Here is a 16578-nt window from a genome sequence, read left to right on the forward strand (position 1 = left end):
TCATCCACATGAGACTGTGAACCCAGGGAGTGAGGGTGGGGAGGTGGAAAAGAATGTTTGATGAATAATTGCCCACAAATGTTCTAAATTTCATGAAAATTCAAAACCTACAGATGCCAAATTCTTGAAAAACACCAAGCAATGATATATGCGGGGAGGGGGGGAACCAACACACCAACCCCCATCAATATCACATTGTTTAAGGCAGAGAAAAATAGACACTGTGAAAAGCAACCAGAGAGGAGAGACACTTGGTTCAGGGGAACAGCGACAAGGATCCCAACAAATTTCTCCTTTGCAGAAATGCACACAGAGGACAGTGGATTAACATATTTACAATACCGAAAAAAACCCTTAATGATTCTTTAACCAGGGAAAGTATCCTTCAATAATGAAGGATAAATAAACAATTTTTCAGCTCTACCAAGCTGACAGAACTGATCACCAGCAGACCCGTAACACAGGAAGTAATACTGACTTCCCTCAGGCAGGACGGAGTGATGCCAGAAAGAATCCGAATCTACAAAATGATTGTAGGAGTCAGAAATGATAACTGCAGGGATAAGTATGGAGAATTATTTTGATGACTTAACTCCCTTTGCAAAGAAAATCACTGTCTGCAGCAAATCTACTCACAGCACATGCTGGAATTTATCACGCACCAGCAGTGACGGGTATGACTTTCCTACCACAGTGCTGAGAAGAGAGTGCGGGAAGTGGGCTCCAACGTCTGATGCTGTCAGGTGGTGTGACGTCACCTGAATGGAGCCTGTGACAAGTCACAGATGACAGGACAGCAAGGGGTTACAGCTAAATAGCCAATAAAGACAGACAGTATGGATCATAAAAACTTGCTCCATTACTAAAAAATGCGAGATGAATGGAGGAGAAGAACAAAGGGGAGATGGAACATCGTGGAAATAAATAGCAAGATGATCTATAATAAACGTTACTACCCACGAGTCAGGAAATGGTCTAAGCACCACAACTAAAAGATAGATAGATATTGGGGCGTCTGGGTGGCTCAGTCAGTTAAGTGTCCAACTCTTGATCTCAGCTCAGGTCTTGATCTCGGGTCCTGTTTGAGCCCCACATGGAGTTTCACTCTGGTGTGAAGCCCACTTAAAAAAAAAAAAAGATAAATATTGTCAAGTTGAATTGAATGTAACACCCAAGGATAAGAAAGCTACAGTAAATAGACTTATACTAAGTGCAAGTTCAGGACAGGATTCCCACTCAATTCTGTTGCACAATCCAGGATGTAAAAATTTCACAGAACAGAGAATCAAGGAAGATGAGGAGAACACTTCAAATGGTTAGAATGGAATATTTCATGTTCCACACACAAAAACTGAAAGAAATGGTGAGAGTGCACATTTCATGAGAACAGTTACAGAAATGCCCTCACCTCCTCACTGCCCCCCAGGCTGTACGATTTTCAAACACAGAGTGACAAGAGCTCCCCTAGGAGAGTGGAGAGGTGAGCATGGCTCCACTGAACCAGATCCCTGAAGCCCGCCCAGGAACACAGAGATTCTCTCCAGCAGCTTGAGAAAAAGCATTTTCACAGGGACCAGTGAGGGCACGAGGGAGGCTTGGGGAGGCCAGACTCAGCTGTGGGCTCAAGAGACAGAACTCTAGGGCCTCCTCCAAGGCCCGGACCCTTTTCTGCTCCAACTCCTCACTCTCTGCACAGGCGCTGCCCCCAGACTGTGCCCACATGTGACAGCGTTTCCACAGTCTTAAGAGTTAATATGCTTCTAACTTATGTCCTCCTTTCTTGCTGACAGAAGTCCGTTGATCTGTAGCAGAACCAACTTACTTTCTTGGAGATTTGCTCATCTCTGGTCTTGAGAAGCGCAGATCAGGCCTGAGCACACTTGAACACACCTGCCAGTGATGCCAGCAAGTCTGCTCAGGGCCATGTCCACATAGGACTAGCCACCTGGGCACCTGCCTCTCCTCCAGGCGCCCCTCCCTTGTCATATGTCTTCTTGTTTAAAGCCCCCTGGCTTCACCCGGATGGGGAAGATGGTCTCTGAGACATTTGTCTACCATGTCCCCACATGGCCAGCTTCCTGAATAAACCTACCTTTCCTTTCCCACCATCACTTGTCTCTCCAGAGTAATTTTCCAGGGGCAAGGACCAAAAACGGAGTTTGGAACCAGTGCTGTCTAACACACAGGCTCAGTCCCCACACGACCCTGAGCGTGACCCTGACCCTGAGCTCAGCCCAGGGGATGCTGCAGGCATGGGACCTTGAGAATATGCCCCACAAGTCTTCTGAAGCTGCAGATTCTATGGTCCCCTATAATAATCAGCTCTCCCCAGTAGAGTGACCACGAGACCTGTGATTCTCAACTGCTCAGGAGAGGGAGGACCAAGCAATAAAGCAGAGCAGAGCCAGGAGGACCCAGGTCAGGCCCCTGCACAGATGAACAACCTCAACAACCCCAGGAACCTCCAGCTTTAACCTGGAACACAACGGCACTGACCCTCCCCAGGTGCAGGCTGAGGGGCTCCTTTATAGACCAGGCCAGGATGGGGATGGCAGAGAGTCTGGGGTCACAAGCCCTACAGTGCAGCCTGACGTCACCCTCGCTTTTCCCACCCTGGCCAAACTCTATGCCAAGGAGCCCAGGGTCTGAATCCAGCACACCAGGGCTCTGCTCCTGGACTTGCCCCATGCTCCGCTGTTTTCCTGGGAATATAGCCTCTCTGGGACTCAATTTTATGTGCTGTAAAATGGGAAAGATGAAACTGATGTCAGAACAACTTTTCTTTCCAAATTAAATGATACAAAAATATTGAAGAAATCATATTAACAAGAAACTCTGTGGGGTCTCAGTGAATGGGCCCTAGTCCAAGAGTCTCTTGTTCCTACTCTGCAAGAAAAGGGGCTTAAAAAAGTGTGATGTGTATGATGTGAAATTGCATATCCAGGTCTGAATTAGCAGATTCGAATGTCATTCAAACCACCCATACACTAGTGTAGAAATGCTCCCACCCTAAACTCCAAAATGTGGGGGCTGTAAAAAAATAGTAATAGACATAGTGATAATAATATTACTAATAAAGATTTAGGTGTGTAAATGAACTTCAACAGTATCCCTGTTCTTGCAAATGACCCCGGTGCACTGATTATGGTGCAGAAGCTGAAATGCACCTGACTCCTACATGGACAGGAATCCAATGACCGTAGACATCACACAGATTTCCTGACTTCAAGCCTTTTCACATGCACTACAGTTTACCCTGCACTCTCCTTTTTGTAACAAAATAATGGCCAATGGCATTTTAATCCTGGGACAACTACAAGAATCTTACCTGCCATGCCTCCCGTACCGAGTATCTGTCCTGTCTCTACTGGGCTGGGTGGGGCACAGGGCACAGCTGCCTGAGGGAGACTTGATACCCCCCTCACAGGTGACAGGTGCTGTGGGGTGACCTGCAGGAGGGAAGCTCCTGCCCTGAGTCCTCCTCCACCAGCAGGGAGCAGCAGAGGGGCAGCAGGAGCCTCAGGACAGAGGCTGGGGCTGTCCAAGGGACCCTCACAAGGACACCAGGGCTGGGAGTCAGCAGGGGTCCAGAGTTCAGTCCTCAGAAAGAAGTCATAATCATCCGTATTATCTCCTCAGGCTGCAGGGATCACATTCTGAGGGTCAGACACACAGTGTCACCCAGGACACTGACAGGAGTGCTGACACAGTGAGTATCTCACCTGGGAAATATGGGTCCCCACATTGTCCACCAGGGTTCCTGGGGGGGCTGACTCCTCTGTGCTTTCACATCGAGAGACACCCTGACCACTCACCCTCTGCCTCTCCTTCCCACCTCCAGACAGACTCGTCCTGGGGCTATAGCTTCTTTGCTCAGTTGTGTCTCAGGGGATGTGAGGTGAGCCACCCAGAGCCCCTGGTCCCTGAAAAAAGTATCCACTGCCTCCTCGTGAGACTGCCCCCAGAATGAAGTGGATTCTCACTATCTAGGCCACAGCTCTAGTTCCTGGGCTGTCCTTGGGTCAGTGACAGGATCCAGATCCCTGCAGGACCCTAGTCCTGGCTCCGAAGCTCACATCTTTTGGGAAGACATAATCCTGGGGACTCTAACAAGACATTAAGCTCAAAAGTGTCCTTTTTAGTCAGGGGTGATTTCTCACATTTATATGAAATACTGAGGAAGAGTCATAAAGGAATCAAAGGGTTGACAATGCTAAGGGTTGGTCCGTTGAGGGATGGGGTGTCAGAGAGATGACATCACCACATGTCAATAGACTAGGAGACATGACGCATCTCCAACAGCAGGTGGTAGTTTAACTATGGAGCTCTCACAGACAATGATGCACAAACATTCTAAAGAGAAAATTCCACTATCTAATAACATGGAAGGTATGGGGCCACAGTCAGTACCATGGGATGTACAAGGGATATGAAGCAGGAGGAGGAAGGAAATGAGGCCACAGGACCACCTTTCCCTGAATCAGGGTTTGTCTATATCTTTCAGAGGGCCCAGTTCAGCCCCATGGCCAGTCTCCTGAAAGACCACAGAGGGAGCCAAAGGCAGACCCCAACCAAGCACAGTGGTTTCAGATGGTATTCATGTGCTCAGACACCAGGAAGTTAACTGAATCCAGATGTTGGAGGCCAAATTGGTTTGTTCAACATGAAAGCTGCTTGGAGGAAGCTGGGAGCTCCTCTCTTCCTCCTCAGCCACATGTTCTGATCTCACCACTGGTGCATCACTTAGGAGCCCCAGAAGTGGAGGAAATTTGCATAAGTACTAACAATCACTGACCCAAGGACCTAGAAAGGAATAAAAGAGGCTGGGATGGAGCCCAGCAGTGCTGTGGGTCTCAGGAGGCGGAACTCAGGCATCTCCACCATGGACTGGACCCCTCTCCTTCTCCCCATCCTCACATTCTGCTCAGGTGCTCCCCCCAGGCCCTCTGCAAATGCTCAGCCCCCACTGAACCGGACCTGACCTGACCTTGCCCCAAACTCTGAGCTCAGATCTAGCACAGCATCAGTATTGGGACCCAAGGAAGGAGCCTCTGGACCTCACACCAACCTGTCCTCTTCTGTCTTTTCAGGCTTTGTGGCCTCCAGTGTGCTGATTCAGCCATCCTCAGTGTCAGTGGCCCTGGGACAGATGGCTGCCGTCACCTGCTCTGGAGCTGTACTGTTAGGGAGTTATGCACATTGGTACCAGCACAAGCCAGGCCAACCACCCATGCAGGTCATCTACAACGATAGAGAGTGGCCCTCAGGGATCCCTGACTGATTCTCTGGCTCCAGTCAGGGAACATAGCCACCCTGACCATCAGCGGGTCCCAGGCTGAGGACGAGGCTGACTATTACTGTCAGACCTTTGACAACAGTGGTACTTCTCACAGTGACACAGGCAGACAGGGAAGTGGGACACAAACCCCTTCCCCGTCCATCTCACGCTCTTCTCCAGTCCAAGGAGGCCTGTGCACAGAGCAGTGAACAGTCAGGCTCAGGTTCCCACATCGGAGGTCACCAGGCTGCCCCCTCCTCACACCCCTCCAGGCAGGCTCTGCACATGGTGGATCAGCAGAGGATAAGGATACATTTATTAAAACTATATTTTGACTGTGAATGCATGAAATACTGACTCTGTTAGAAGCAGATATAGAAGATATTTTTAAAAGACCAAATCTTTTAAAATTTCCCTGAATGATAATCCTATGTTCTGAGATGCATAAATACAAAGATGAGATTGACAACAGATTAGATACTGCAAAAGAACAGACGAGTCACCTTGATGCCACAGCAACAGAGGCTGTTCAAAATGAAACAGTGAAATAGCTTGAGAAATGGAATAAAGTCTTGGTGCAGGGAGGACAGCTTTGCTCCAACTAAAGATGTATAACAGGAGTAACTGAGGTGGGAGCAGGTGGTAATTGCAAACGTATCTGAGGGAAAAAGAGCTAACAGGTTTTCAAACTGGTGAAACCTATGAACCAATGTATCCAAGAAGCTCATCGAAGCTCAGGCACAGGGAAGAGGAGAGAGAACACCGCACACATTATGTGAAATTGCTGCAAACCAGCGATGCGGATACACTCACAGCCAGAAAGGAGAGTTGTGTTCCTTACAGAGGAACCAGCATCATGGTGGGAGCTCATTACTCATTACAAGCTGTATAAACAGAAAAATAGGGGAGCAACAGCTACAAGATGCTAAAACAAAATACTTCTCAGCCTGGATCTTTACCCAGAAAAAATGTCATTGCGTAAAATAAGGACAAAAGCAACCTTCTCAGACTGACAGCCTCCCAGAACTAATCACCCACAGACTCTCAGCACAAGAGACAGTAAAGGATGACCTTCAGCCAGAAAGGGAAATGTGATCTACACCCAGATTAAAAATCATCACATATCATAACTATATGGATAAATATTTTTTTATTATATTTTGTTAGTCGCCATATACTACATCCCTGGTTTTTGATGTAAAGTTCCTTGATTCATTATTTGCGTATAACACCCAGTGCACCATGCAATACGTGCCCTCCTTAATACCCATCACCGGCCTATCCCTATTTCCCCACCCCCCTCCCCTCCGAAGCCCTCAGTTAGTTTCCCAGAGTCCATAGTCTCTCATGCTTCATTCCCCCTTCTAATTACCCCCCTTCTTCTTCCCTTTCTTCCCCTACTGATCTTCCTACTTCTTATGTTCCATAGATGAGTGAAACCATAAGATAATTGTCCTTCTCTGCTTGACTTATTTCGCTTAGCATTATCTCCTCCAGTCCCATCCATTTTGACACAAATGGTGGGTATTCATCCTTTCTGATGGCTGAGTAATATTCCATTGTATATATGGACCACATCTTCTTAATCCAGTCATCTGTTGAAAGGCATCTCGGCTCCTTCCACAGATTAGCTATTGTGGACAATGCTGCTATGAACATTGGGGTGCATATGGCCCTTCTCTTCACTATGTCTGTATCTTTGGGGTAAATACCTGGTAGTGCAATTGCTGAGTCATTGGGTCGCTCTATTTTTCACTTTTTGAGGAACCTCCACATTATTGTCCAAAGTGGCTGTACCAACTGGCATTCCCACCAACAGTGTAAGAGGGTTTCCCTTTCTCCACATCCTCGCCAACAATTGTTTCTTGCCTTATCAATTTTTGGATTCTAATTGGTGTAAGGTGGTATCTCAATGTGGTGTTGATTTGAATTTCCGAGATGGCTAATGATGGTGAACATTCTTTCATGTTTCTGTGAGCAATTCGTATGTCTTCCTTGGGAAAGGGTCTGTTCATATCTTTTGTCCATTGTTAGACTTGATTATTTGTTTTTTGGGTGTTGAGTTTGAGAAGTTCTTTCTAGATCATGGATACCAGGGCTTTACCTGTAGTGTCAATGCAAATATCTTCTCCCATTCTATGGGTCGCCTCTTTGTGTTGTTGACTGTTTCCTTTGCTGTGCAGAAGTTTTTTTTATCTTGATGAGGTCCCAAAAGTTCATTTTCACTTTTGTTTCCCTTGCCTTTGGAGACGTGTCATGAAAGAAATTGCTGTGGTCGATGTCAAAGAGGTTACAGCCTGCATTCTCTTCCATGATTTTAATGGATTCCTGTCTCACATCGAAGTCTTTCATCCATTTGGAGTTTATTTTTGTGTATGGTGTAAAAGAATGGTCAAGTTTCATTCTTCTGTATATAGCTGTCCACTTTTCTCAGCACCATTTATTGAAGATACTGTCTTTTTCCCATTGAAAATTTTTTCCTGATGTGTCACAGATTACATGACTCTGGAATTGAGGGTCAATATCTGTATCAGGTTCTTATATTCCATATAAGATGGGATAACACCACCTGAATGTAGACAATTACAAGTCACTGATCAGAGGACCGCACGCACTAATAGCTCATAAACACAACAAAAAGCAAAACACAAAAACCAACAAAAGCCTAAAAACATAAAAAAAAATGTTCCATTACTTAAAATAGAACAGACAAATGGACAGAGCAAAGACAACATGGGACAAATAGAAAATAAATACGTGGATGCCATATTGAAATGATGACGCTAGTCACATGCAGGAAATGGTCTATACCACTATTAAAAGGCGCAGATTGTCAGAGGTTGTTGAACTGAGTTTCACAGTAACACCCAAGTAGATACTGCAGATAAGATCCCCACAGTATATGAAATGACACTAAAATCTAAGCAAAAATTCAGGACAATTCCCACCAATTCTGCTCCACAATGTGGGACATGAAATATTCTCAGGGAGCAGATAGAAAATCTGGGAAGATAAAGTGAACCTTAAAATAATAAGAATGAAACATTTTCTGTTATGTATTTTACACACAAAAGAAAAGAAGAAATCTTCACAGGGCATATTGCATGAGCATAGCTAATAGAATATCCTCATAGCCCCCTTCTGACTGGAGCCTTTAAGATGTTCAAACACGCAGTGACAAGAGCTCCCCTATGGAGCCCAGAGATGGGCAGCTCTCCACATGAACCACCCATGAAGCCCGCCCAGAAGCAGAGATTCTCTCCACCAGCCCGAGAGGGAACGTTCTCACGGGGACCAGAGAGGGCATGAGAGAGGTTTGGGGCAGCCAGGCTCAGTGGCGGAATGAGAAGACAGAAATCTGAGGTCTCCACCATGGCCTGAACCCTTAGCTGATGCCCCTCCTCACCCTCTCCCCCACCTCACTCTCCAAGGACCTGCCCCCAAGCCGTGCCACAGGGTCAGCACCCACAGGACTGCAGCATGAGCCTGGCCCTCGGCTAGGCCAGAAGATGCTGCAGGGGTGGGACCCTTGAGAATGAGTCCCACAGGCTCCCAAAATGACAGAACTGACCATCCCCTATAATAATCATCTGTCCCCGGTAGTGTGACCATGAGACCCCTGTCATTCCCACCTGCTCAGAACTGAGAGGACCAAGCAATATTGCAGAGCAGAGCCAGCAGGACCCAGGCCAGGACCCTGCACAGCCAAACAGCCTCCACTGGCCTCACAGAACCTCCAGCTCTAACCTGGGACAAGACCCCATGGACCCTCCCCACGTGCAGGCTCAGGGGCTCCATTATAGACCAGCCAGTTTGGGGATGACAGTGAGTCTGGTGACATAAGCCCTGCAGCCAGGCCTGGCCTCGCACTCCCTCATGTCCTGGCCAAGCTCTGTCCCCAAGAGCTCCGGGTCTGTATCCAGTACGCCTGGACTCCTCTCCTGGACTCACCCCCACTTCTCTCTGTTTTTCTGGGAAGCGAGCCTCTCTGGGCTTTCGCTTCACCTGCTGTGAAATGGGGAATCTTATCTCAAGTAAGAAACATTTTTTAAAATCAAATGATACATAACAGTGGAAGTGTCCTACTAATTAGAGAGACTCCATGTGATCCTGGAGAGTCGACCTTGGAGGTGGAGTCTCCTGTCTCCCTCTGTGGGAATCCGAGGACAAGCTGTCAGCTGCACTATGACCTGCATCTTGTGCGATTGGATCAAACTCTGAGTGAGCAGGTTTCCGGTTCCACAAAACCACAGACTAGGCCACGGTAAAAATCCTCCCACACCACACGCCAGCAGATGCGGGCTGGAATAATAAAAATGTAGTAAAAAATAAAACCAATAACATCAAAATTGAAGGTTTGCCTTCACAACTGAACTTAGCTCCAGAAGCATCACCTGTTGCTCTGATGACCCAACTACACTGATGGGGATGCAGGAAGCACCAGTCCTGATTCCTAAATATGCAGGAATCTGCTGGCTGTGGGACATCACACAGGTCTGTCTGCACCCTGACCTTTTCAGATGCACTCCACTGTACCCTGCACTCTCCCTGTTGTATGAACACAAGGGGCCAGGCCAAGGCGTTTCAACCCAGGGACAAGTACAGGAATCCCACGTGTCCTGCTTCCTGCAGCATGTATGTGACCTTCTGTGCTGGGCTGTGCAGGGCAGGGGGGCAGGTGCCCGTGGGAGGCGGGAAACCCTGGTCCACAACCTCAGGTGACAGGTGCTGAGGTGACCTGCAGGAGGGAAGTTTAGGGTCTGAGTCCTCCTCCACCAGCAGGGGGCAGCAGTGCTGCTGCAGGACAGAGGCTGGGGCTGCCCAGGGGGAGCCTCACAAGGACACCAGGCCTGGGGTTCAGCAGGTTGTCTAAGGGTCAGTCCTCAGAGACTGTTGGGGTGCTCCATCCTAACTCCTCAGGCTCCAGGGACCACACTCTGAGGGTCAGACTCACAGTGTCACCCAGGACACTGACAGGGTTCCTGACCCAGTGAGTAGCTCACCTGGAAATTCCAGTCACCTCACTCTCCACCTGGGGTCCCAAGGAACAGACCCTTCAGTGCTGGGCACATCCAGAGATTCCCTGACCCTTCACCCTCTCCCTCTCCTTCCCCACCTCCAGGTGGACTCAGACCCGGGGCTGTAGCTTCCTTGCTCACAAGTGTTTCAGGGGATGGGAGGTGGGACACTCGGAGCCCCTGGTCCCTGGAAGGAGGGTCTGCAGCCTCCTTGTGAGACTGTCTCCAGAGTGAAGTGATTCCCATGGCCTCAAGCCCCTTCTCAGGTCCCTGTGCTGTCCTTGCTCCAGTAATAGAACCCAGTTCCCAGGAGGGACCCCTGACTCTCCAGTCCCCAGAGCTCACTCTGTGTGCAAAGTCGTGACCCTGGGGACCCTCACAGAGACACAGAGCTTGAAGTGAGTCCCTCAGTCTGGGGTGGGTTCTGGGACTTTTCACAAGTTTACATGGAACTCGGATGAAAAAAAAACTGTTAACAATGCCGGTCTCTAGTCTCCTTGGGATGGGGTGTTACAGAGACAGAAGTATTGTGTGGAAATAGACTAGAGGTTGTGATGAATCTCCAACAGCAGGGGCTTGTATAACAAGTAAATTCCCACATGCACCGTGGTGAACAAGTGTCAGAATGATAACATGCCAAGGCTGGGACCAGAGTGCAGCTCGGGGACACAGAGGGGACATGAAGTAGGAAGGGTAGGAGTTGAGGCCACAGGACCAACTTTCCCTGAGTCAGGTGTTGTCTGTAGCTCTACAAGTACCCAGCTGAGCCCCATGGCTGGGATCCTGAATGCCTCCCGGGTACTGACACAGCTGGCCTGCGCTCAGTGACCGTGGGACAGATGGCAGAGATCACCTGTCAGGGAGACAGTATAGAGATCTGGTGTACAGTGGTACCAGCAGAAGCCAGGACAGGACCCAGTCCTGGTCATATCCGACAATAGCAGCTTCCCTCAGGGATTCTGTCTGATTCTAAGACTCCAACTTGGAAGACACACCCACCCTAAACACCAGCAGACCACGGCCAAGACGAGGCTGACTACTCCTGTCAGGTGTAAGACAGTAGTGCTAATGCTCACAGTGACAGAGACAGACAGGGATGTGACACACAAACCCTTTCCCGATCTGTATCACACTCTCCTTCAGCCTAGAAGGACTGTGGGCAAACCACAGTAAGTCTGGCCAGGTCACCAGATCTGAGATTCCCAGACCTCTCTCGCAACCCAGCCCTCCAGGCACCCTCTGCACCGTGTGGATCAGGAGTGCATGTGCAGGAGGCAGGGTGGTGCTGCCATGTTTCATGTTTTCTTCCCTGGGTTTTGTTGGGGATGGAGATCAGGCTGGAAGCACACACAGAGAGACATTCATGGAGACATGACAAGCTCCAAGTGACAAGGGGACATTTCAGTTCTCAGTTGAATAGAATCACGTTCTGGAACTGGGCGGAAACAGTCCTCCTTTAGATCTAAGACCTCGAGGGCAGCAGACTGAAGGATCACGGTGACAAGTAGTGAAAATCTTGCAGTGGGTCACCCAGAATGTCAGTGAGTGGGGACATTCCCAAGTCCACCTCTTCATTCATGGACCCATGAACGCTGGCTAGGGAAGAAACAACATCACATATTGGACACAGATTCAGTGCAAATAAGACCTCCTTCCAAATCTTGCCCCAGCCCCGCAAGGGGTTGTCATGTGGCAGGACAGTAACAGGTCTGCAAGAGGCCAGTAGTCCGTTCATTCAAGCCAGCTGTTTCAAGTGGTGGAGAACATGGTACAACCAGTGAGCTCCATGGACTTCGGCACACTGCCGCCCTTTTTCTGGTGTGAACTGTGAGCCTTGGACAGAAGCTGCACTGTGTACTAGAACAGTGGGTGAGGCATTAAGTCCAAGGGTTACAGTTTGGGAAGAAGCACTGCCGTCCAAGAAGCCAAGTCCCTATACGGAAAGGTCTATTCCGATAAGGACAGAGCTATCCTTTCCATGATGGATGAGGTCTGATGTAATTCATCTGCCACCAGGCTCCTGGCTGACTCCCAAGGGAAGGGTCTCGCCCTGGGAACTCAGGGCTGGTCTCTGCTGTTGGCAGAGTGGTCCTGAAAAGTGGCCATAGCCATGTCAGCTTTATGAGTGGAACTCCCTAGGGATTATCCCATGAATAACCTCCCAACTTGCAACATGGCCACTTTGCTAAGGGAAATGGACCATTTCAAGAGTGGATGGACAAGAAGGCTGACACTCTCCTCACATGTGTCACATTATCCAGCAGATTATTAACACCGTTTCCCTTTGAGGACACACTCTTGTGGGCATTTTCATGGAGCACAAATAACTCTGTATTCATTTGGGGGTGGGTTCTCCTCACATACGTCTTCCTCAAACATCTTTCACCACTTTCCTTATTGTGTTTCTTCCAAGTCTCTGACCATCCAGTCAAACTGACTCGGAGACTAGGTTAGAATAAAGCCACTTCTGTCCTGATCTCTGTCCAGGTGAAATAAACCAAGGACTCGCCTCAAATGTTGAATTATTGGAGAATGTCCTCCACCCATATATGCAGGGGTGTCCCGGATGAGTGCTGCAGGACTAATATAGTTAAATATCCAAGTTGACCGCCCATCACAAGGGAACCTCTTACACCAGCCCTGTGGTTTTTCCTCTGTTTCAGTTGTTCATAGAAGTGTCCTCACTGGGTCACACGTGTGCCAAACCCTCTCACTTTCTCTCCCACCATCACTACTATGGAGGCTCTGCTTTGCCTTGTTCTTGACAACACACCTCAGGATGGCTGCTGCAGCTCCAGCTCTCACAAACGGGTACAAGAGAAAGAGCACTGCATAAATCTAGTCTGTTCCTTTCATTCACAGACAAAACTCCCCAAAAAGATCCCCAGTGGAATGACTCATCGATGGCCTAGCTCTGGGCCACAGGGTCAATGCTGACCTACACAGACCTGAGAATAGCAATAGTGTGACTTCTCAGTGATTATAGTAGACGAGATACAGGTAGGCGGGGTTGGTGACTGTGTGCCGTCTCACCAAAGCAACTGCATCCTCTGTGCTGCTCCGCCCAAGGCAGGATCCAAGAAAGACTTGTGTCTTACTCACACTGATCTCCCAGGGTGGGACCCATGGCCGACCAAGCTGGGTCTGAGGACGTTCCTGTTGGTTGAGTGTCCTCCTGTGTCTGTCCTTGGGGCAGGAGGCATCGTCACACTCTGAGGTGCTCCAGCAGCCAGAACAAGGGAGAGGCCATCCCTGAGTCCTGTGTCCCCAGGGACCCAGCCCCAGAACCACACCCATGACCACCCACCACTCCGAAGACATGAGCCCTGACACCTCAGATGGGCCAACCTTCTCTTCACATAAGCCTCTTGCTATTTTCATGGATAATCTGATGCCTCCTGCCTGGCCCAGAGGCTGGCAGGGGCCCCACAGAGAAGAGCAAATCCTCCCCTGAGGCCAGCATGCGTGGATGAGGGGGAATCGGGATGTGAGGAGTGGGTTCTGATTCTCCACCTGGAGGAAGGACTTCCCTGCACCTCCAGCCTCCTGTGTGCAGCGGCCACTAGGGGGCAGCAGAGATCACCAGGCAAAGCCTCAGGACTCCTATATGGAGGGCTGGTCACCAGGACCTGAGACCAGAAGGTAAAGGTGTAGGTTTTCTGCACTATCACCTTTGCTCTGATGTAAAATTCTGACTCAGGGTCTCTCATGTCTCTTCTGTGCAACCTGTCTCTGTCTCTAGCACAGGTCCAGGGCCACACGACGCTCCACCCACCCCATTCCCGCTACACTCAGTCACTGTCAGTCCTTGCTCAGGCACTGGGTCTGTCCCTGGCACGGAGCACACCCTGGGGATACTGAGGCACAGCATCTATGAACTGTCCCTGGAGCTCTCCCGTGGCAGAGAATCCAACAGCACCTCAGTAACTCCCTAAAAATCCACGTGCACCTGGCAAGGGAGGAATTTTGTTAATGTTCTGATGTTCAGCAACACAGACCAGGGGTAGGACACACACTGACCTATGATCCTCTAGTACCTAGAGAGGAAACATTCTATGATGGGTTCAGGAAACACAGACAGACTCCACCTCCCAGATCTGCTGTGCTCATACCCGCCGAGGGGCCAGGTCAGGACAAGGAGAGGAATAGAACTTGCACCCCGGAATATGGGAACACAGGTGAATGAGAATCCCCAGGGCTGAAGATGGGTTTGCAGGGGCTGTACCCTCCCATCTCTGCCTCTTGGAGCTGAGCCCATTTCTAAAACCACAAGGCCCGTCAGCTGCAGTCCCTGGGCTCTGGCTGATTTGCATAACCAGCAAGTGTCTCCAGCAAGGGGATAAGAGAGACCTGGGAGGAACCCTGCTCAGCCTTGGGCATCCAGGAGCAAAATCAAGGCACCAGCACCATGGCCTGGACAACTCTCCTCCTCGGATTCCTGGCTCACTGCACAGGTCCTGGGCCCAGGCTCACCCCCACCCCAGCCCTGGGTTCTGGGACAATCCAGGCCCTGACTCTGAGCTCAGCAGTGGACTGTCAGTGGGGGGCAGGATGATTGAGGCCCTGCTGTGGGATGAGGGGCTGGTGGAGTGATAACCCCCCACTGTGCTCCCTGGCTCCTTGTAAGCCCCATGGACTGCACCTGCCCATAGAAAGGGGGTAGTTTTTTTTTTCTTTTGTTCAAAGGCTCCATCCACCAGGCAGGTCCAGGGGGCCCAGGATCTAAGATGACAGCAGGGTGGAAATGGCCTAGGGACTTGAAAGAGCTCAAGCCAGCAGGTGGGAATATCCAGGAGAGACACCTCAGGCTGGAACCCGACCTCTCATCTTCTCTCTTGCAGGCTCCATGGCCTCCTATGTGCTGACTCAGCCCCCCTCAATGTCGGTGAACCTGGGACAGACCGCCAAGATCACGTGTGGGGGAAACAACATTGGAGATAAATATACTTACTGGTACCAGCAGAAGCCAGGCCTGGCCCCTATGCTGATTATTTATAAGGATAGCAACCGGCCCTCAGGGATCCCTGACCGGTTCTCAGGCTCCAACTCAGGGAACACGGCCACCCTGACCATCAGCGGGGCCCGGGCTGAGGACGAGGCTGACTATTACTGTCAGACCTATGACAGCAGTGCTTATGCTCACAGTGACACGGACAGATGGGGAAGTGAGACACAAACCTCTTCTCCATCTGTGTCACACTCTCCTCCGGCCCCAGGAGGCCTGTACACAGAGCAGGGAGTGGGTCTCACTCGGATCATCAGATCTGAGGTCCCCATTCCTCTCTCCCCACCAGTGCACCCGACAGGTTCTGCACAAGGTGAATCAGAGAAGGGAACGAGCACAGTAGTTTTAACTATGTTTCATTTCTGACTGGAGGTGAAGGAATGACTGAACACGTGAGAAGAAGACACGGAAGATATTTTCTAAGACCAATGTTTTAAAACATCTCTAAATGAAATTATATGATCTGAAACACCTTGTGATGTTGTCAGCATATGCATTGCTGCAAGAAAAAGAAGAGATTAGTGAGCTTGATTTCATGGCAATGAAAAGTCTTCAGTTGGAACAGAAAGAGTAAAGCTGGAAAAGATGAATAAAGACCGGTGTGCTCTGGACAACTTCCTGCAGCCTCAAGTGTGTAATTGGAGTAACTAAGGGAGAGAAGGTGGGGAGCAGGTGGTTAATAGAAAAACATTTGAAGAAATAATACCAAAATATTCCAAGCTTGGTGAAACCTATTAGCCAAAAGTTCAAAAAACCTCTGACAAGGGAACAGGAGAGACAGCACCACACACGTCGTAATGAAATGGCTACAAACCAGTGATGCAGACGCTCTCATGGCCAGAGAGGAGAGACCAGTGGCTACAGAGGAGCTCGCATCGTGGTGGGAGCACCTTCCTCGTCTCAAGCTGGGTGAGCAAGAATACAGGGGAGCAATGGTCTCAAAGTACTAATAGAAGATACCTGTCAACTTTGATGTTTACTGAGGGAAAAGGTCATTGAAAATTGAAAACAAAATAAACCCTTCTCAGACTAAACATCTCAGACCGGATCACCCGCAGACCCGCAGCGACAGTAAAGGACACCCCTCGGACAGAAGGAGAGGGTGACACAGAAATGTGAATCTATGCAAAGTTATACTAAGCGTCGTATATCAAAACTATATTGATAAATATAATAAGATTTTATTGGTTACTGTCTATAAAAGATAGTCAACTGTTTAAGCAGAAATAAGAACAATAGGTTGTGATTTATAATGGATAGAAAAATGAGATATATGA

The 16578-nt window shown here is 49.2% G+C and overlaps 1 protein-coding gene across 14 annotated transcripts in view; it reads left to right on the top strand.

Moving 5' to 3' along the window:
- Positions 1 to 16578, top strand: part of IGLL5 (immunoglobulin lambda like polypeptide 5) — a 174959-nt gene that overhangs the window by 49312 nt on the left and 109069 nt on the right. For 2 of the 14 annotated variants that reach the window (XM_040619468.1, XM_040619477.1), the window contains exons 1-2: positions 14606 to 14750; positions 15138 to 15432. The exons of 9 other annotated variants lie outside the window; for them this stretch is intronic. In XM_040619468.1, the coding sequence (XP_040475402.1) occupies positions 14705 to 14750; positions 15138 to 15432 (341 nt within the window). In that variant the 5' untranslated portion in view covers positions 14606 to 14704. Of the gene's footprint in view, positions 1 to 14604; positions 14751 to 15137; positions 15436 to 16578 lie in introns of those variants that run through there. 3 more of the 14 variants (XM_040619440.1, XM_040619462.1, XM_040619450.1) reach the window with 3 other exon arrangements.

The sequence above is a fragment of the Ursus maritimus genome, unplaced genomic scaffold (genome assembly GCF_017311325.1).
Source record: "Ursus maritimus isolate PB19 unplaced genomic scaffold, ASM1731132v1 scaffold_33, whole genome shotgun sequence".
NCBI classification, from domain to species: domain Eukaryota; kingdom Metazoa; phylum Chordata; class Mammalia; order Carnivora; family Ursidae; genus Ursus; species Ursus maritimus.